Genomic DNA, 21127 nt, shown 5'->3' with positions numbered 1-21127 from the left:
TGGAAACATTATATTTACAAGCGCCCTGGACGTTTACACACGCCGTGCGGTAAAAATTGCCCAAATCGTCTGCTCTTCAGATGCGTTTATAAATTAAAATCACTTTACCATAATGAAGATTGATCACCAAAGTGGAATCTACCTAAATTCTTATCTCAATTAAGACAATATTTCTATTTTTAAAGTAATATTAAAACGTTTTTTATACAGCGCCATCTTGTGTACTTTTTGTGCACGAAATACAAAATTGACAGAATTGACAGATGATGAAATTTACAAATGTCAGATGTGACAGTTCTCATGAATTTTGAAAAACCCAATTATTTAAATTAAAATTTTTCGGCCAAAAAGTTTAATACAACTCTTGTGCGTTAACCATTTTACAGCGCTCAATCATTAAAGCACTCCGGCTACGCCGTCGTGCTTCAAACTGATTTCGCGCTGTAAAATGTAAGTTACCACACGCGACTGTAAATAACTATTTCATTTATTTAAGAAGCGTGTCGTAATGTTAGTTTTGAGTCTTAAATGGTTTCTACGAAAGCAATTGTACAAAAGTTTTAAAAAGTATGTCATGTAATAGCTGCGCAAAACTTCAAAACAAACTATAATATAGACTTATGCAAAAAGAATCTGTTTGTAGAAAACAGTGTAATAAACGTTTTGTTAGATATTTTGTGGATAATAAATTAACTGGATGTGTCATGCTTGATTTCAGTTTATTATTTTGTTTTAATTTTAGCTATGCCAAATCAATTGTTTTAATTAACATAATTAAAAAAGGCAAATTCTATAAATAAAAAAGCAAAACAAAAAACTTAGTCCAGGTAATTTAGATAAAAAAGTCGAAATGACAGAAAAAATAAGAATCGATTTCTTTTAATACCTCTTTTTAGTTACACAAGCCAACGTAATAAATTATTTTTGAAAGAAATTTGTTATTAGATTTTTGTCGTTGTGAATACTAAATTGAGGAAACCAACTAAGCCGTTTTAAACAGAAATAATAAAAATGTGTGCAGAAATTTTAACATTTTATTATGTGTCCGATTTAAATATGGCGCCGAAAATTTGACAGGGCGTGTAATAAAAATCTAGAGATTTCAACTTGGTAAGGTTGGCTTTCTCACCAAGTTGTTAGAAGTGTCCGGTGTGGACTGATTGTGTCACTGTTGATTGCTAATTGTTAATTTTAGTTTGGTTTTTGGTTGTAATGAATTTGAAACCACCACCTCCATCAAACTGCTCGTCTAACGATTAACCCACCGTTACACATGTAAGCATCAAGAAAATAGCGACACCATAAAAGTAAAGCCAATAAATTTTCCAGGTTTGGACAAGAAGATGACAATTCTGAAAGAGAACGTGATACCTTTGCGTAGCAAACTACGTCTATCAAACCAACCTGAGAAACAGCTTTTAAAACGCAAAGGTACATTCCTTGAAGCTCCAGCTAACAAAAAGCAAGAACTTGACACAATGTTAAATGGATATAGGACAGATCAAAGAGGTAATGGCGATGCCGCACATGAATCACCGGTTGCTACATTGTCCAACATGGGCAATACGTGCTTCCTAAATAGCGTTTTATATACGCTGCGATACGCTCCAACCTTCCTGCATAACCTCCATCACCTCATTGGGGATTTAGCCCTTGTCAGTTCGCGATTAAGTCAAACTAAAGCGAAAACGTCGTCGTTGGGTCGAAACGTGGGAGCTATCACCGGCCCTAGTTCACGGAGTACCAGCAGCAAAGATCTCTTGTCTCTAGGAACTTCCAATGATATCATTCCAAAGTCAAAAGTACAAATTGTGACTGAGAAATTGCATGAATTGTACATAACAATGCACAATTTGGAAGTGAAGGATTCCAACGACGCCTACCAGCCTCTTGCTTTGCTGCAAGCTATTCGTGAAGCAAATTATATTTTTGAAGGCAATCATCAGCAAGACGCCCATGAGTTGCTTGTTTACCTGTTAGATAATCTTAGGGAGACATGTGATTTGCTCACACAACAAGTGCAACAGAACCCTGATTTATCGACCGAAACTGAAATCATTCCATCGCCTACAAGCAGTAAAATTTGGAACGTACGCCGATCCTGGAAGAAAACTCATAAAAAGAAAGATAAGAACACCAAGGAAGCTATCAATGAAGAGCAAGTAAACGGCTCCAGTGTTACAGACACCGAAGATGCATGTTCAGTTGACGGCAACAGCGACAGCGGCAAGAAAAAGTTAGGTTATAATTTCGTAGCGGAAGATTTTGAAGGGATCACCTTAAGACGCACGAAATGTTTAGAATGCGAAAGTGTAACTGAGCGCAAAGAGCCGTTTTACGATATTCCAGTTCCCATTTCAGTCAAAGACTCTGAATTTGAGGGTGACGTCTCGGTAAACTCTGCCAGTGAAATCTATCGCAAAGCCTGTGTAACCAGTGAGAAGTTATGCGATTCCAATAAATACCTCTGTGAAAACTGTCAGCGATATAACGAAGCAAGCCGCGACGTCTTGTTTGAAAAACTGCCCAACATCATGGTTTTACAACTAAAGCGCTTTACTACGTCTTCCGCGGGGGTCCAGAAGGTCAACACCTACCTTCCTACACCCTTGGAAATGGCTTGTTTTTGTGAAACTTGCTGTACCATTGAAGAGAACGAATCTCCACCTCACAGGTACCGCCTCTGCTGTGTAATCATGCATTTGGGAGCTACCATGGCATCTGGCCACTACATTACATACGTCAAGGCCTCTGACCATATTGAAGATTACGCAGAATGCTCGCGAAACATGCCGAAAGGAAGTTTGTCAGCCAGCAGCAGTGAGAAATCCCTGAATTTTTTAAAGTATTTCAAGCCCAGAACGATAGGTGGGTCTTTAACTGAAAATAAGAGTATTTTGTCCAAGAGCATGATGAATGGTGTTAGAATGTGCAAAAGTATGGATTGCTGTGGTATTAAAATCAACAAAAATGTTGTTGAAAACGTGGTGAACTCGTATCCTCGAAAAAACGGACATGAATATTACAATGGTCCCGAGGATATGTGGTTGGAGTGTGATGATGAAAGTGTCAGACCAATTACAAGTCAAGAGTTCAAAGAAGAGTTGTCATATAAACCTAATTCGACGTCAACCCCTTACTTGCTGTTCTATTCAAAAATTACTGATGTCCCTTTAGATTAATTTGTTTCTTTTGAAGCACTGTTAGATGATCATAGATCATTTAGGAAGTACAAATTCCACTGACTAACTGAATGTGATATTCAAAGAATATTTATATATTTAAATTAAACTGGAATTTTCTTTATACTCTTGTTATGCCAATGTTTTACTTCCTAAATGATGTAATAATTGTCTTGCAATATTGTTTTTGCTTTGATATATTAAATCGTCTAGTCTCATGAAATGTTCGGGGTGTTCGTTTTTCAAATGTAGACTCGTAATTTTCAGTAGCGTTACAATAGTTAGTAGCAAATTGGCAACACTTTGTTATCCACCTGCTGACTACAAAGATATTTTCGAAACGTGTCTGACAGAGTCGCAAAATAGAAGACAATTTTTGAAACAATATTTGAAGATACACTCAAGTACCTTACCCCATGTCTTCTCTTTAGCGGCACTACGTTTTTACACGGAAAGGCTCTATTAATAAATCTAGTACTAATTAAATGCTAAATTTATATAATCAAATGTTGTGATAACACCATTCATTTTGCCTTTACAATTGGAATTTCTCGCGATTTTTGTAATGATCATTGTTGTGAAACACCCTGTAACATCGTTCAATAAAAATTTCAAAGAAGCTATTGTAATGTACGTTGATATTGCTTAGATATACGACCGTCTTGAAATCTCCTTTTGTAATAATAAAGCATGTATATTGTTGTTACGATGAACGTACAATCAAATCCACTATACAGGATGGACCTGTTAGTTTAATTGAATAGTTACAAATTAATTAAAATTACAAATATATTAGTCCATACTGTATATTTTAAAATACAATATCACGGTTATAGTGTTTCAGAAGAAAGTCGTTATTACTTTGAACTCGAGCAGAAGAACTAAGTGCTTCAAATTTATATTTATGCAGTGTTAAACTTTTTGTATATGCTGGATGGTACTGTTACTTTATTGGTGTTAAACGAATTGTACAGAATGTGTAAATGCTTGTGGTTAGACACAACATGATCATGCAATTATTTGAACTGATTCCAATGAATAAAACAAAAGTGAACATTTTGACCAGTATTATAATTTAGATTAGATCTGTAGGTACGACATGCCTATATCATTAAATTCGTGATATTAGATAGAAAACAAATAATGGGGGAGGGTCCTCAACAATAATCACACCATTCCGTAATTATGTTAAAAAAACAACAGCTCATGTAATTTTTCCATTTCTTTAATTTAATTACACTGGTTTAACTGGTAATCAAAAATATTAATGCTGCTTTCTTAAGTACATGATTATGAGATATATTTTTTGTAGGATACTTGTATTTAAAAGTTAATTAGTTAAAATAAATCTTTGTTTTCAATGAGTGCGTTCTTCTTCGTCAAGTTTTCTCAAGAATTTCTCCACTTCACTGAAGTAATTATTTTGCCATTGGATGTTCAGTTTTGCCATCTCTAAACTTTGTTCCACTCCTTTTTTTATTTCTTTCAGGTACGAATGATTGTCTTTAACGAAAGCTTGCAACTAAAAATAATTTGATGATTTGTTTATTACAACTTCAAATCTTACCTCCAAGTAGTCATCTTCGGTCGTCGTTTGACTAGCCACTGAAGACAAAAACCGGGAGATTCTTTTTGCGTTTGCTCCTAAACTGTAATAAACGAATTAAAGCAGAGAAACTTTGCCCGGTCACTGGTTATTTTCCATTTATCAAATACATTTTTTTAAACGTGTCCCCTGCAGACTTACAAGTCAGCAATCAAAATGTTATGCTAGACTAATTGTTGTAGTTATTGACATTATTGAAAGTGAAAGGAACGTTGTTTCTTGTTAGTCAGTTTTTTTGCGAGTGATAATGACTAACAGAGAATACGTTGCAATGACCAACATTTTTTAGACCCTCAGATCGAAGCTGCACACTGAAAAGTACTTACTACTTATAAATGTCTTTGATCTTGCTTTTAAGGAACTGTTTGGCAATGTAGTATCCAACATCATTGGAAGCAACCGCTCCGAAAACTGCACCACAGTCTTGTTTTCTAATTCCGGAATTTGGCGTGATCGACCATTCCAGATATCTTCTCAACAACCAAATTTCTTTGGTGCATCCCAAAGCGCTCAAAATTGTATCTCTTTCAGATGCTACATTAGACTTCTTGTATTGTCCCCACAAGAATTCCCATTCTTTTTCACCACCATGGCGGATAGCATTGCAGAAGATAACACTCCGGAACTCTTTCGAAATTCTAGAAAAAAACCTTCTAACTCAAACCACATAAGTTCAATCTTAATTACATATTTTTGTCGTTCGGAGAGTTCTGGTACTTCTTGAACAAATCCTGGGCTTCTGTAACACAGTTGGATACTTCAAAGCGACATGCCCAACTGTCTATCAATACGATATGTTTAACAATATCTAATTTGTTGAGATCTTTGTTTTCCGGGATCACTAAACCTCCGATTTTGTTGTAAATGGGGACAATTAATTTCCGCATGTAAGTCTACAAGACAAAAATAGAAGTGCTGCGGTTTTTCTAGCCGCTTTTCCTTACCTTATAGAGACCATAAATGGATGACTTCTTCACTTGTTTGTTAAGAGAGTTCACGTTTGACAAAGCTGCCTTCCAGGGTAAATACTCTTCTTCGTACTTCATGTAGTTCAACAAATCAAAGAGAATATCATATTTAAGATTACCGGTCCAAGCCAGATCGTACGCGTCATCAAGCAATTGCACTTTATTTAAAATCGGTACTTTTTTATGGTTCTCACTGTTTAACGTCTGTGTCAGGAGCTTCCAGTTCTGTTCGTCATAATTGATTTTGTATAAACCACCGAGCTGGATATTGAACAAAATCCACGTTTCTTTATCCGGCAAGTTTTTAATATCAGTGCCGTTGTCAGCGCAAGACAACCAAGTTTTTGGTTTAGCCGAGTCAAACTTCTGTTCTTTGCCATCGGTGTAGCTTAGTGGTACCCACCAACAGCCCGTGTCCGTTTTCTGTTTAATTATGTCTTTAAAGAAGCGTTGCTGTGTTATAAAAGCTGAATTTTTCTCGTAGTCTCTGGTTACAGTAATAAGTGGATATCCAGTTTGAAGAGTCCAAGTGTCCATGACTGTCTTTACTGTTAAGTTCTTTGGAAGAACGTTGTTTTTGTGAGCTTCTTCAGTTAGTGACTGCCAGAGATCGTTTTGTTCGGCGTTGTTGTATTTGTGGGCTTTCAAGTAGTTGCTCACTCCTTTTCTTAAAGTTTCATCACCAAGAAAGAGGGACATCATGCGAATTATAAATGAACCCTTTTTGTACGAGATTGTGTCAAAGATTTCGTCAATTTCGCTAGGATGACCGATGGGTACTGACACCTGCAATTACCTAACAGTATAAAAAAGAAGTGAGTGGCGAGCGAACACTCACCGGATGTGAGGTCCGAAGGGAATCAAACGAAAAAACATTTAAAGCATTGCCGACAGCCTCCTCTTCAAGTGATTTCCAATGGGGATAAAGATGTTCAATAGCTCGACTTGCCATATATGTAGCAAAACCTTCATTTAACCAAAGGTCGGTCCACCATGTCATTGTTACCAAGTTGCCAAACCATTGATGGGCTAACTCGTGAGCAATCACGCTAGCAATATGATGTTGGTTTGTAAGTGAGGAGACTTTGGGATCAAATAACAAGAGTGCTTCTCTGTAGGTTATAAGACCCCAGTTTTCCATAGCACCGGCACTAAAGTCTGGAATTGCTGCCATGTCTTGTTTCGGTAGAGGATATTTGATGTCAAAGAACTCCTCGTAGTATTCAAGTGCCTTTGGACCCACTTCTCTGGCATAGTCTACCTATTAAATGTGTTACTGGAGCTGTTTTTCACTGAAATAAACAAACCTGGTCTAAGGAGTCTTTCTTCGCCCATATCTTGAAAGTGACGTTGTTATTTTTAGACGGTTCGGATGTCTTGGATCCAAAATCTGACACAATGAAAGCTACCAAGTATGTAGACATGGGCACAGATGGTTCAAACGTGTCCCAAACCCATCCTTCCTTTTCCTTACTAAAACACAGACAATCATTTTTTTGAAACTTTTAATAATTTTTGAGTACATTGGTTCCGTTTTGCTCAAAGGCATGTTACTTATAGAAGACATAGTACTCTTGCGCCCGATAATTATCTCGAAAATTGCCTTCATTGCTGGTTCGTCAAAGCATGGGAAAGCCTTTCTAGCACTAGTGGCTTCAAACTGAGTTACTCCAAGCCATTTCTTCTCTTTGGTTTTCTCATCCATGTAACTACTTCTATAAAAACCTTTCAGTTCATCACCTAACACTCCTTTAAACGGAATGAAAACTTCATAATTATGATCTTTCTGGAGCGGTTCTTTGAAATCAATTATCATGAAATCGTTTTGTGTCTCGAACTTCACTCCCTCTACATGGACTGGCTTCGCCGCAGAGCTCGAAATATCTTTCACTGTGACATTGTCACTGGAAACGTTTAGTTCTTCAGAATGTAAAGTGATGTTTCGAGTCGGTTCATGACAAGTCACCTGAAAATAAAATTGTATGATGTGGGTCAATGTTTGTGCATTTTTAATCCTTCGTTGTAAAAATTGAGAACGTTCATTACTGTAGACAAGGTTAAACGTGACATGTTTACTAAATTGTAGGTCTAATCGAAAAAGTCTTACCTGTATCCAGACTTCACCTTCGAAGTTAAAATTTTCTGGTTCTCCAAGGTGTGTAAGAATTTTTACTTTGTAATTTGTTGGAGTTATACTGGAGGGTAGTCGATAGGAGTCAATGGAGATAAACGTCCAACATGTTAAAAGGAGAAATGTACGAAACATGTTCTGAAAAAAAAAATCGTCAAGGGGCTGGAACTTTTAATAATTTAAGACTTTTTTGATTTGACATGACTGATTATTTTTGATATTTGTCAAATAATTCGGAGCTCTAATGTTCTTTTGCAAATTTTTCTTGATGAAAAAATATCTATAAACATACCGCACACTCTTAGGACACTAATTCTTGCCACAATATTGTGTGGAGGAAAAGCAAACTCACGTTATAATTAAATTGAAGTAAATTATATTATTATATTAATCAAATAAAAGTGGGAGCGTGGGTTTATCCATTATTATTCTCACTTATCATCACCCTAGTGCGGTACTTCAAACCAGAGCCGGCTTCAGCTTTTATCATATGAAATTATACAATTGAAGCAAGACAAATATTATCTGAAGCCAACTCTGGATAAATTTAAAATAAAATCTGATGTGTTTATTGATCAACCTATTCCACTTCGCGATCAAACTAATAAATTCTGCATTTGGTTGATAATAATCTCTTAGGAATTATGTAAATTTCTGTATCATTAATTGAGTCTAAAAACTTGGTTAGCATTCACATTTTTGCCGATTATGCCTCCTTATCACGAATCAGATGAAATGAAGAATTACAGTATCTGTTTATACGGAACTCTATCAAAAACCCACGCGATTATCATAAAAAGCCTTTTCTGCTTTGAAACTGGAAGCTCATTTCAGGTCAGTGACTTGGTAGCAACAAAAAAAATGTAAAAATATTCCCACAACGAATTAAGTAATACAAAATTAATCATCTATAACATGTCATTACAACACTACAGATATATGATCGAGATAAAATAGGTTTGAGTTAAAAAGTAATTAAGCAATTTCACTTACATTATTACTCGGTTAATGAAGTTACTATCTAAACACAACCCAATCGATAGATGTTAACTACCGATTTGAAGAGATTTTGCGAAATAAATACGTGGGCGAATGTCAACTAATTGGATATTCATTAAAGTGTAACGCGATTTTTTACATATTACACAACAATTTGTTTAGCAAACACTTTTTGAATTTGACAACAGTTCTCACGTTGACGATTTAATTTGTTTACTGACAATGAAATGAAGATGATAAACGTACACATGATCAGGGACTGTGGCAAATCATTATACTCTCATTGTGGTCTCCCACGTACGTCAACTTCATTGGAAAATACAGCTTATCAAATCAGAAATTATAACAATAACACATGTTGATGTAAAGTTATGAAACAGAATGATTACAATTTGTATATTAAAAAAGTATAAAGTTGCTATTAAGTTTTCTCATAAGTAATTTTTTATTAAAATAATTGCAGACAAAAAAAATTGACACTTGTTTATTATGTGAATGTGAAGTTATAAAACAGGGATTTAAACAGGAAAATCAAATGAAAGGTCTTGATTTGATTCTTTGAATGACTAATAGAGCTAAAATTTCCAATTATTTTAAGAAAAACTAAAAGAAGTTCTTTCTATTCCTGTATCTGTGTGAAAGTAAGCTTTTTTGCTGTCTATTTTGTATGAAGATACCACTTTCATTTTCTGTAACTTTTCCAGTTTTTCCTATCTAATTAAAATCTCTAATTAAATTCCAATAGTTTCCCACGTTTCAATAGTAATGTGCGTCAGTGTTTTCAATTTAAATTTCCTCTATTCATAAAAAAAACCAAAATTCTTCAGATTCTGTTTTTGTTTTATTTTTAACAATTAATTTGATTCTTAACTCTCAACTTAATTATTTAAATAGTTATAATGAAAACATTGAATATCAGAAATAACATTAAAATATATGATTTACAAAACGTTTCTATATTCTTAAAACAAAATTGACAACAATTTCACATTTAAATTAATCTTCATCTTTCATCTTTACAAAACTTACTTCTCAAAAACTCTGAAACCAAAAAAAATGTGGTCCTTTTTACATTAAGACTTAAAAATGACTATTTTCATTTACATAATGTTCACACTTTCAAGAAGAGTGATTTCAAGAATCATTCAATCAAAACTAGGGCTCACCGACATTAAATTAATACATTTATCTTAACTTTTCTTTTAGTATTAAAACTATGATAATTTGGCACTCCCAAACCGGTAGAACACATTTCTAGATATGCTTTCTCTTTGTTATGAATGGAAAGTGACAATGATAACTGCGTGACTGAAATAAAATTAGCGATCGTTGAGATCAATGATCAATTTGAAACGTCATAAAACTGTGCATACCATAAATTATTATTCTTTAGAACATAACAAAAATCATCGTTTGATTAGTTACACCTGTAATGATGTCAATGACATTAATCATGAATGTTAATTTGATACAGTAGGTAATTGTTTCGAAAAAGATAAGTGATAATTAATAATATTTATTTAAAAATTATTAATTAAATAAGAAAATTTAACTATAGGTACCTACTATTATCAATTTTTTTACTTGTAACAAATCATTTCGGAAATTAAATTAGGTACTTGATTTATTAATTGGACTTTATGAATTATTCATGATTCGCCACTTATGGTAAAATACACTTACCTTGACCATGCAGTACAACTAGATAACGAAAGTATTACAGAATAAACTTTAAACTCAAGAAATGACTGGGACGCGATTGGCGTCTCACTTGGCTTGGTACTGATTGCTACCAGTTTGTGCCCCTCTATTTATAAACGTAAGCACTTGATTAATTTGCATAGTCCGTCGTAACTATTATATCAATTTTTTTATTAAGTTTTAATTTTATAAATACTGGACGTTATGAGTGACATTGTTATTCAATCACATAATGCACCCCAACTTACGTTGCTTGATTGTGATTACTGCATAACACAACGTGTCTTCCAAAGGCAGGAAAAAAATCCCATTTTAATAATTATTTATGTATTTTAAATTGTATTAAAGGATCAACTGAAATTGTTATAAAACAACAAAATGTTATGAATTGTACACAAGAAAGAAATGACACGACTTGGTTTAAATTAATGCTAATAGATCTTGCAAGCACTTTGATGCGAGAAACGCGATTTTAGATCTAAAAAACAGGTTCCACATCAGATTCAAAAAAATTAGGAGTATTTTAATTTATTAGCTTCATATTCCAATTAATTCCACAAAATTTTTTCAGACTTTTAAAAAAACTAAAAATACTGCTCGCATTTTTCATACTATACAGACTGATTTTCTTATCTTTCAAGATCACCCCGTATATTTATATATAAAACGAACGACTTTTATTCACTACTACCCGTAAATGTATATGTTCAACAATCGGTAGAAGCAAGACCACTATTTTATTATATTATTTTCTTGAGATTTAGTAAATATTTTGAAAGTAGATATGCTTACCTAAAAAATTATACATCCATGCTGGACCCTATTCATCTAAAAATAAATGTTATTTAATTAAATGATTCTTATGTTAAATAGGTAGTTTTAAGCAAATATCGAACTCTAACACACTTTTTACAACCATAAAAAAGCGTTACAAAATTCATATTTAATCAGTGGTTTATTTCGTGAAACTGTAGAGAAAATTGAAGGTCTAAAAACCGCAATAATAAATTGTGACCATCAAAATTGGTAATATTGGATCAAATTAGAAACTACACCTACAAAAAATATATGAGACAATTGGAGTAAAATTTTGAAATTTGGGGAATTGGATGCACTCTCTATCGACATCCGTTTAAACAAATTGTTGCATTATTGTATTGTATTCTTTCGACTAACACAGAGGATTATCAATTTATTCCGCTTCTCTTGTCTGTAAATCCACACTTCAACAATCCCTTTATCCCTTCAATGGCTCACTTCCTCAATCAGCAATCAATTTAGGGTTGAATTAAGCATTGGAAGTGTTAAGAGGCCAAACACATTACAAACCTACCCTTCAATTGGCCGACATCAGCACCGCCCTTGTTCAAAACCCGCCCCCGTACACGCGCTTCAGCTCTTTATAGTCCTGTGGGAATTTACAACTCACCTGAAATCGGCCGAAGTAAAGTGATGACAACGAAACCAAAGACGACTCAACCGTCTTCGCCTCGCGAATTTTTTCAAAGAATTTATGGTCATTTAGAAAAACGAGATGAAGAGCAGAGGGAAGAAAGTGAAAAACAGAGGAATATACAAGAATTGATTACGCCTGTACCTATTTTGGCTTCGCCGTTGCCTTTTTTACTTCCTCCGGGAAATGATACGCATCTGACGGCTGCTGCCGCCGCGGGACTCTCTGCTTTCTGTAAGAATATTTATGTGTTTGATGTTGGGTGAAAGTGTTTTAATTTGGACCAGTAGTTAAGTAGTTATTAACTTATTGAGATGCAGATATTGTTTCTTGGTGTGGGTTTAACTTTCTTTAAACGGTATTTACGTTATGGGTAAATGGTAGTGGGCCAAAATTGTTAAAAAATAAACAGTCATTAAGCAGCTTTTTTAAAGTTTAATATTATTAGGTAGATATTGATTTACAATCAGATATGTTTATGATCGCTGAAAAAATTCTCTCATCTTAATTTAACACTTCCGGGTTCCGTGTTTTTTTGTAAACGAAATAAATTGTTTCATTTTGAAACTGACTGAAGAAGAGTCTGATTAACAAAGTACATAATTGTGAGAATATTAATTTATTTCTTCACTTCTAAAGTCTGTAGGATATTACCGATACACGCAACGGCGTTTCCTTACGAATGGAGCAGTTCTTTGGTAAAAATTTTACATTAGGAAGAGCACTTAACAAAATCCATTAATTCTAAAATTAGTAACATTAGCATCGTAAAATTAGTAACATTTTTAGGTAAAATGTGAAATTATTTCCTCGTAAGTAAATTTATAAAAAATATTAGCAACAAAAAAGTAGTTACTATTTTTTTATAATGTTTTAGTCATTGAGAAAAATTTTAACACAAAAATGTATAAAAAAAAGTCAAATCATGTTGTCGAATTCCTGCGATTTTATGATGATTAATTTATGGATAAAATAAAATGTAGAAAAATTTTTAATAAAAATCTTACGTAAAAATTAAACTTTTCTATCTAGCTTTGATTTTCCTACAAATTTCAATTTTTCACACAAAAGCCATAAACAAACAACTGTAATTTGTTTTGACAGAGCTACCAACGGATTTCTCCATCATAAGCCCCCTTGGTGACATTTTTACTCATTTAAAATTCATTTTAGGGAAACCACCCTTTAATCACTAAAGTTTTGAATGAATTGATAATAAAATATGCATAAAATTCTTGCTAAAAATGTAAAGAGTTGTACCTGCTTTATTGGGCTTAATTTCACAATTGGATCAAATTTAATGGCTATTTAATTATTGTACAACATAAAGGTTAATGTAGAGAATGAACCGTTCCACGACAGTTTTGTTTTGCAAGAAATACCTAATAAAAATCTGTTCTCATTTCATTTAGCGTTTCCCAACCACAATGATTAAGGTTACTAAATGTACACACTTAACTTAACAATAAGTTTATGTATATAATTTGCAAAAATATGCATTATTGGAATTCTTCCACCGCTGTAAATACAACACATTTTATTAAGTCTGTTCTGTCGCAACAGCCACAGTGTTGAATCCAGAGAATAAGTCCAACACAATATGAAATGTAAAATATTATTATGATGAGATTACAACAGTACAGTCGAGCAACTTTGAATGAGCCAGCTTTAGCGCGAGGTGGGGGTGGGATGAGACATGTGCCATCCTGCGGACTTCTTGCGGTTGCAGGAAACTCGCGTGAATTGTACAAAACAACCAAATTACCCATTTTGTCCGAATTCATTCGCTAGGTTATAATTACTGTTTAGTCTAGAATTATTTAAATTTATGGTGGGAATTCCAACTGGTGCAAATTGATTTCCCACCAACCTCCCTGTCATAATGATCAATTAGGTAGACAACATGTGTTTATAGTTTCATAATTATTATATCCCCGGTTGGGAAGCACCAGAGAATGCAGCGTTATCCTGGAAATGTGACGGTTGTTTGAAATATTTGAATGACGATAATACGATTATAACAGCTTTAACGTTATAATAACAATACCGTGCAATATCTATTTTTCGTTCGACAAATCCCTCTGAAGCTGAAGTTTACGATGTGGGTGTGAATTCTACAGCTTAGAGTTTGAGTTTTCAGATTCTTTACGATAAATAAAACCTCTTATATTGTTACAGGGGGCGCTCCGATATAATTGTAAGAACCTGCAGGAAAAAAATTCCTCAATTGCAAAAGATCTCTACTACATTATTGCTATACAAATTACTGCTGGGGAGAATAAACAGGCATAAAATTATTTTTACGAGAACAATTTCGAGATTTTGAAGTATCAATTAATATTATCAACTTCGTTTCAACGACTACCAATAACTTTTAGAGGGTATTACTTAATATTTTTTTTATATACGATTGTATAATAATTTATGTTTTACATAGTTTGGCGACCATAAAGATAAATATAATGACCGCTTGTTAGTACCAAATAATTATCGTAGGTAAAAAATTTCACCTCATTCGACACTATTTCAGCTATGCCTTCCATTTTATACACGATTTAGGTTTATTCATTTGCTCTCCGAACAGTTCGTAACCATAACTCTAAAATCAGCACAGTTTGAAACCTCAACATTTTCGACACCAAATCTCACGATTTTGAACGAAATTGTCTTCACTACAATCGAACATACAGCTTTTGTATGTAATTCGAACATAATTACGCCTTATAGACACGTTAGCTATCACGCAATTAAAACGTTAATTTTATAATAATATTTTAACCAAAACCTTTGTTGCAAATAAATATAGCAAATCTGCACACTGGAATTTTTTCTTATAATCGTCAAATCGCGTTTGCTAAGTGAAGATTGATAGCCCTTAAACCCCATAACAACATTAGGAAGTGTGGTTGATTCGTCTCGGTTGCTCAGATAAGGGTCCTCATCGTGTGAACCTCAACATGATATTGCAGGATGACATATGCCGTGATTGACGGAAACGTGAAGCCTTGATGCAGACGCCATATGTTGTGTCCGACACAGAATCATCAAAAACCTACCCCAATTTCGTTAAATTGACCATGCCCAAAATTAATTGAATTTGAACAATTTGCAGTGGCACGAAGAAGGCGCAAAGAAGGGAGACCTAGGAGGCAAAGAACCACTTTCAGCAGCGAACAAACTCTGAGGCTTGAAATTGAGTATCAACGATCTGAATATATCAGCAGGGCGCGAAGATGTGAACTAGCGGAGACGTTGAAACTATCGGAGACTCAGATCAAGATTTGGTTTCAAAATCGGAGGGCTAAAGATAAGAGAATTGAAAAGGCGCACATAGATCATCATTACAGGTGAGAATTTAACTTCGTTGAATATTAAGCTTGAATTTAAATGAGACTCATGACGGGCGGTGATCCTTATCTTCTTAGACGACCGGGTTCGATGTCTCCAAGCCAACAAAAAAAGAAAATAAAATTTAGAAAGAAAAACACGAACTACACCAGCAAATTAGTATTATAACTGTTTTCAACAAAACCGTATAAATGTTTACGCTTTGAAGACCGTGTTTTAAATCCAACATCGCCTTATCAGAAAATCTAAATTCACCCTTATTACTGGCGCTTGTCTGCGCGATAACGTCTAAATCAAATAATATAAAATCAACCCTCTGCTTTGCCAGCTCGTTGAACAAATCCTGTTTTCTCTTGGTCCCTTATTAGTTTACATCAAAGCCATTTATTTTTTGTCCTATTATCATTTATCTCTCCATCAGTTGCGTGAGAAATATGAAATATTACCTAGTGATTACAATTTTATTATCATCTTGATATTTTCAGAAAGTTATTGGGAGCATTTCCTGGTAGTTTTTGTCCAATGTGCTTGGATGGCCCTTGTTTTCATGGAAGTCCAACATTACAGACTCAGTTTCCGATGTTACAGTCCAGTAATTCCGAAATAAGAGTATTCAAAACTGATGAAAATATTGAAACAGTCACGGACGAGATTAACATTGTGTAGTGTAACCAAATGTAATGTTTCTAGTCAGAATTTAATTGTATATAAAAGTAAGAAATAAACACATTTTAATCCGGTATTAAAGCACCGTTAAACAACAGACCCTTTATTGAAGTTATCGTTATATAAATATCGTGCTCAACAATCATTGGAAGAAACGGAGCGTGCACTGCTCACAAAAGACCAGATTACCTCACCAGGTGGAAGTTCCCGCGCATCATTTTATCCCTTTAAAAACTGACCCTCCACTTAATTTCTATTTTCTTCACATTGTATTTTTTCCAGTAATTCCCCCTGTTTTTCTCGACGGAATGCTATGAATATCGGAAGTATTGGTGTTTTAACAAAGAAGCAAGCGAATGAGATGCTGATGAAGAAAAGCAATCAAGCATGTCTTCCGCTTGAGCGACATCATTTAACTTGGATTGGAGTTTCAAGGATGTAAAAAATACAAATCACATTGACTTTATAATTTTATTTGTTTAAAATATTAACCACATTCAAGCCTTCCACACAATTGCACTCATAAGGTAATACGGAACTTACTTACATCACTCGCTTCAATACTCACCGCTCTTGCGACCCTTTGGCCATCAATGAATCGAACTGGATCCCAAAAAATAAAACTCAATTAGTACGTTACATTACCGTTACACAGGGTGAGACATAAAATAAATCAAGTGATTCTGCCAAAATAAAACTAATGATAAAAATAAATTGACTTTCTTAAAGGAGTCTGCGATCGTTGTTACGGTGAAGCCGATGTTTTGCTTGCATTTATTTAAAAAAATAGATTAATGTAGATTTAAAAGACTTCATGCTAAGGTCCTATGAAAAAATAAATCGACATTAATATTCATTTTAGGATAAATGCACACTCAAATTTCAATGTGTTACAATAACGACGCAAACCCTTGTTTTTACGTGAATGAGATGACAAAATTTGTGTGTCTACCTAACCCAGGTTAGCTTTCTACTTGTTAATGATTTTTTGTCTATTTTTTATGATTATGACACCCTACAGCGCATCTGTTACAAGATCTAAGTTGTGTGGTCGTTGTAGCTGCTTTGTTACTCCTTTCTTTAAGCATGAAAAAGAAACCTGAGCTAAATAGTATTATAACTTTTACATCCTAGAACGTATCTAAAACTATACATACCTATCATTAACCTGCTTGCTTACACAATATCACTGCAAATTCAGTCTACGCTAACTGTACTGTCTCTTCCTAAGTCAATCCTATCCACACCTACAAATTCTCTGCTTTCTTTCCAAATCAAAAAAATCTTTACAATTCCACTGAACATCTTCAAAAGAATGAAATGGGTCGTAGATTTAAAGGTTAGTTTGAGAAGTATGAGTCTAACCTAACCGCTGAATTAAATCCATGAAAAATACTACCTTTAATAATTTTATGAACTTTAATAAATAACCAAAATACACAAATTGAATATAATAACCTAATTCTAACACAATGGCCTAACATATGCGCCTCGTACTGCACCTCTGGACACCAATTTGATGACCAATAAATTATAATAAACATGATACACATAAGTTCACTAAAATAACACCTTCATTGTCTGTTTAACTATTTTTGAATCGGCGATACTATCAAGCTGCCAAATCAAAAACTCCGGTGAAATTTCACAGAAACGTGTTAATATTCCGGTGGCCTCAACTACATAATCATTCATTATGTTATTAAATAATGTTGCTATGTTATTTTGGATTCGGATATGAAATATTATGTACATCTGGCACTGTATTAGCAGCGTTGTCCAGTTGCACTTACATGTTATTGTATCTCCTGTTGCCCGGACCACCCATATTGCCTCCGTTTTGATTGCCATAATTGCCTCCATATCCACCGCCAGGATTATCTATAAAAAATTCCCGGTTTTAAACACTATTGCGGTCATGGAAATCAACACCTAATCTTCAATTATACTACTAAAAGACATGCAGGAGGCGCGGAGGGATGAAATTATAATCCAAAGCCGATATCCATCGGTGGATCGAGCATGCAGTTAAACCAAGCAGCGCTCAAAGGGGAACTGCATACCCAATAGAACCGACCAAGAATTTCCCAATAAATGTGTCACTACCACAGCATATCACTTGGCTATATTTAATGAGAATATGAAATTACTTCAAATTTACATATTCACAAATTGGTAATCCGCCAAGTATTAAATACTGTTTTTATATTTAGTTTTACCTAATCACGAGATACTGAAAATAACTGGTGTCAACAAAACAGTCTGACTACGGCATGCAAGTACCCCATTAAGCATGTTAATCAAAAATATGTTAGTGTTTGCAACTAAACTGCCCCAACTGAGCACCTGTGGGATATCAGCTTACGATTTCAGGTTATTCTTTTTTCTATCAAACTTAAAAACCGAATAGTCTCATATCCTAATTTTGTAAATTAAATTCTTGGCAAGTTCAGTTGAAAACTTAGTCGTAATTCAATTGTATTAACCACCGTGGCGTGTAAAATACATAAAACACATACACAAAAAAAGTCACGGCCCCGGTGGGTAATACAATCTATTAGAATGTCCCACAGCTGTTATTCAGTTAAAAAAAACTCAATGAAATTCCCAAATAATCATAAATTACGACTAAATTTAAATACATGATGAACTCACCAACAGTCTGTGTGTGTATGTGTATTTATTATTCCATTTTCTTCCTGCTATCAATTGCCTTTAACGATTCTTAACAGACACAACAACACAAAAAAATAAAGTTAGAAACGACAAAAAAGCACTTAAAGAACTTATAACTTACTATATGGAGCAGGTCTATTCTGCTGATAGTTATTTCTCATAGCGCCACCACTATAATTCTGCTGGTATCCTCCACCAAAATTATCATTTTGTCCTCCCCAACTGCTACCTCCAGAGTTGTATCCCGATCCTTGAGGTCCCCCACCCCAATTATTGCCTGACTGATTGTCCCACGGACTGTTGCCCCAATTGCCACTGTTGTAACCTCCTTGTTGATTATTCCAATCGCCACTTGGTCCACCTCTATTCCAGTTACCACCACCGCCGCCGCCGCCGCCGCCACCGTAATTTCCTCTGCCACCCCCTCGGCCTCCTCTTGGACCACCGCCCCCACCCCCGCTCATGTTACCACCGCCTTGGTTGGCACGATCCATTTCGGCTTTACTGAGAGCTTTTTTAACGTCGATGTGTTTGCCGTGGATCTGGTGGTGTCTATGCACTGAAAGATTTTTTCCAAAATTAAGCATTATCTCAAATAAATAGTTACAACTTTGATGAACAAGTCAAGTCATATCTGTTTCAAAATGATAGTACAGTAGAACCTCGATTATCCGGGTGGGAATTATCCGTGCAAGGGTGCATTACAAAAACACACAAATCGAAGACCAACTACTTCGTATTTTTACTTCCAATGTTAGAAAATGAAAAATTTGAAATTTCACGAGTAACAGTTGATGCAGTTTAATGAAATTTAAGTGCAGAGAGCAAAAACAAAATTAAAGAAAAATGCTTGAAACAAATTCTTTTGCAATGAAATCCTTCATATTTAGGGAAAGTGAAAACTCAAGAAGCAGAGAAAATTTTGGGACCAAAAAAAATCAATAAAAGTACTAGTGTTTTTTACTAGGTACAAAATTGTTACTTATATGAATGTAATATGTCTGATAAAAGTTGATTGTTTCAATTTCTTTCAATATTAAAAATTGTTCTTGTTGAGATGTTGAAAAATTTTAATTTTTAATTTTAAAAGTTTTTTATATTTTGAATTAAAAAAACGTTCCAAATAATTCTGTTGCCTTAAAACTTAAAACGTATTTATTGAACAACTTGATTATCCGTGCAGGCTCTGGTTCCGAGAAGCACGGATAATCGAGGTTGGCTCACTGCGCGGGATTCAAAGTTGGTTGAACTGATGTGATCAATAATTCTTTAGAAGTGGACAATGATGGATCAATAATATTTATATGACGAGAATTTTACAATCATATTAAACACAACATAAAATTCCAAATTAGTGTTAATTATGGGAGGAAAAAGGACCCTATTTTGTAAAAAAAACGTCACGGAACAATTTGTGTGAGCTAATCATGTAAAATTCTCAAACCACTTACAGCAAATTTTGTCCACAGGATCATAATCCTCAAATTCAATAAACCCAAAGCCGCGTTTCTTCCCTGTGTCCTTATCAGTGACAATTGTGCATGACAGGATGGTACCATAAGTCTTGAAATAGTCTCTAAGATCTTCCTCTTCCACGTCGTCCTTTAATCCGCCTACAAAGAGCTTCTTCACTGTGGCTCCTGCTTCAGGCCTTCCAATATCTTGTCGTGGAACCGCCCTTTTAGGCTCAACCACCCGACCGTCAACTTTGTGTGGTCGATCATTTTGGGCGTCATCCACCATATGCGCCCTCGAATACGTAATAAACCCAAACCCTCGAGACCTCTTTGTCGTGGGATCTTTCATCACCACAACATCCACAATTTCGCCCCATTGCTCAAAGTGTTTCTTTAACGATTCATCAGTCGTTCTGTAGTCCAAACCACCAATAAACAATTTACGGAATTGTTCGGGCTCAGGCTTGACCTATAAGGAGATTTTTTCAAAATGTTTGTTTTTGTGTTTTTCATTAGGACGGACGCGTCCGCCATTCCATAGATTAGAATTGCCAAGATACTTACATCATTGGAATATTCACTGTCTCGGAGGTTACGCAATTGTTCGGGGTCAGGCTTGGTCTATAAAGAGAATTTTACAAAATGTTTGTTTTTGTGTTTATCATTAGGATGGACGCGTCCGCCATTCCATAAACTAGAATTGCCAAGATACTTACATCATTGGAATCTTCACCGTGTCGGCGCATTGTTGTACTTGATTTTTGCACTCGTTGGGAATTCTTTGTTTTGTACTCGAGACTTGAAAAACTTGAAGTCAAAATAAATACAAAAAATTAATACAACTTTGCAAAATGCCAAGCTCACTCGATTTGACACCTTGTTCCCCACCAACTTCATGTGGCCGAAGCTCACCGAAGCATGAAAATAAGCTCAATCGTTA

The 21127-nt window shown here is 34.6% G+C and overlaps 4 protein-coding genes across 6 annotated transcripts; 2 read left to right on the top strand and 2 right to left on the bottom strand.

Annotated features, from left to right (window-relative positions):
• The first annotated feature begins 1110 nt into the window (after positions 1-1110).
• On the top strand, positions 1111-3191 carry Usp1 (ubiquitin specific protease 1). Its single transcript, XM_088038505.1, has 2 exons — positions 1111-1275; positions 1330-3191. The coding sequence occupies exon 2, from the start codon at positions 1344-1346 to the stop codon at positions 3180-3182; it is 1839 nt and encodes a 612-aa protein (XP_087894631.1). The 5' UTR covers positions 1111-1275; positions 1330-1343; the 3' UTR covers positions 3183-3191.
• Positions 3192-4391: 1200 nt separating this feature from the next.
• On the bottom strand, positions 4392-10689 carry LOC148172693 (aminopeptidase N-like). 2 transcript variants are annotated; one of them, XM_088038502.1, is made up of 10 exons: positions 10570-10689; positions 7864-8025; positions 7280-7722; positions 7064-7229; positions 6595-7017; positions 5733-6542; positions 5476-5681; positions 5115-5426; positions 4750-4831; positions 4392-4704 (listed from the first exon to the last, which is right to left on the bottom strand). In XM_088038502.1, the coding sequence occupies exons 1-10, from the start codon at positions 10576-10578 to the stop codon at positions 4540-4542; spliced, it is 2778 nt and encodes a 925-aa protein (XP_087894628.1). In that variant the 5' UTR covers positions 10579-10689; the 3' UTR covers positions 4392-4539. The 2 variants fall into 2 exon arrangements, with proteins under 2 accessions (XP_087894628.1, XP_087894629.1); XM_088038503.1 differs by lacking the exon at positions 10570-10689 and adding an exon at positions 8881-9123.
• Positions 10690-12039: 1350 nt separating this feature from the next.
• Positions 12040-16102, top strand: ro (transcription factor rough). Its single transcript, XM_088039332.1, has 3 exons — positions 12040-12274; positions 15153-15387; positions 15874-16102. The coding sequence occupies exons 1-3, from the start codon at positions 12040-12042 to the stop codon at positions 16052-16054; spliced, it is 651 nt and encodes a 216-aa protein (XP_087895458.1). The 3' UTR covers positions 16055-16102.
• Positions 16103-16511: 409 nt separating this feature from the next.
• On the bottom strand, positions 16512-21105 carry LOC148172691 (heterogeneous nuclear ribonucleoprotein 87F-like). 2 transcript variants are annotated; one of them, XM_088038081.1, is made up of 6 exons: positions 20904-21105; positions 20752-20808; positions 20182-20656; positions 18852-19289; positions 17848-17935; positions 16512-16657 (listed from the first exon to the last, which is right to left on the bottom strand). In XM_088038081.1, exons 1-6 carry the CDS (start codon positions 20931-20933, stop codon positions 16645-16647), a joined length of 1101 nt encoding a protein of 366 aa, XP_087894207.1. In that variant the 5' UTR covers positions 20934-21105; the 3' UTR covers positions 16512-16644. The 2 variants fall into 2 exon arrangements, with proteins under 2 accessions (XP_087894207.1, XP_087894208.1); XM_088038082.1 differs by lacking the exon at positions 16512-16657 and adding an exon at positions 18710-18778.
• Positions 21106-21127: the final 22 nt, after the last annotated feature.

Source organism: Gnatocerus cornutus, chromosome 6, assembly GCF_029298725.1.
Source record: "Gnatocerus cornutus isolate USDA-ARS CGAHR chromosome 6, icGnaCorn1.1, whole genome shotgun sequence".
NCBI lineage: Eukaryota > Metazoa > Arthropoda > Insecta > Coleoptera > Tenebrionidae > Gnatocerus > Gnatocerus cornutus.
The sequence above is the reverse complement of the archived record's forward strand: the minus strand, read 5'-3'. Positions and strand labels throughout refer to the sequence as shown.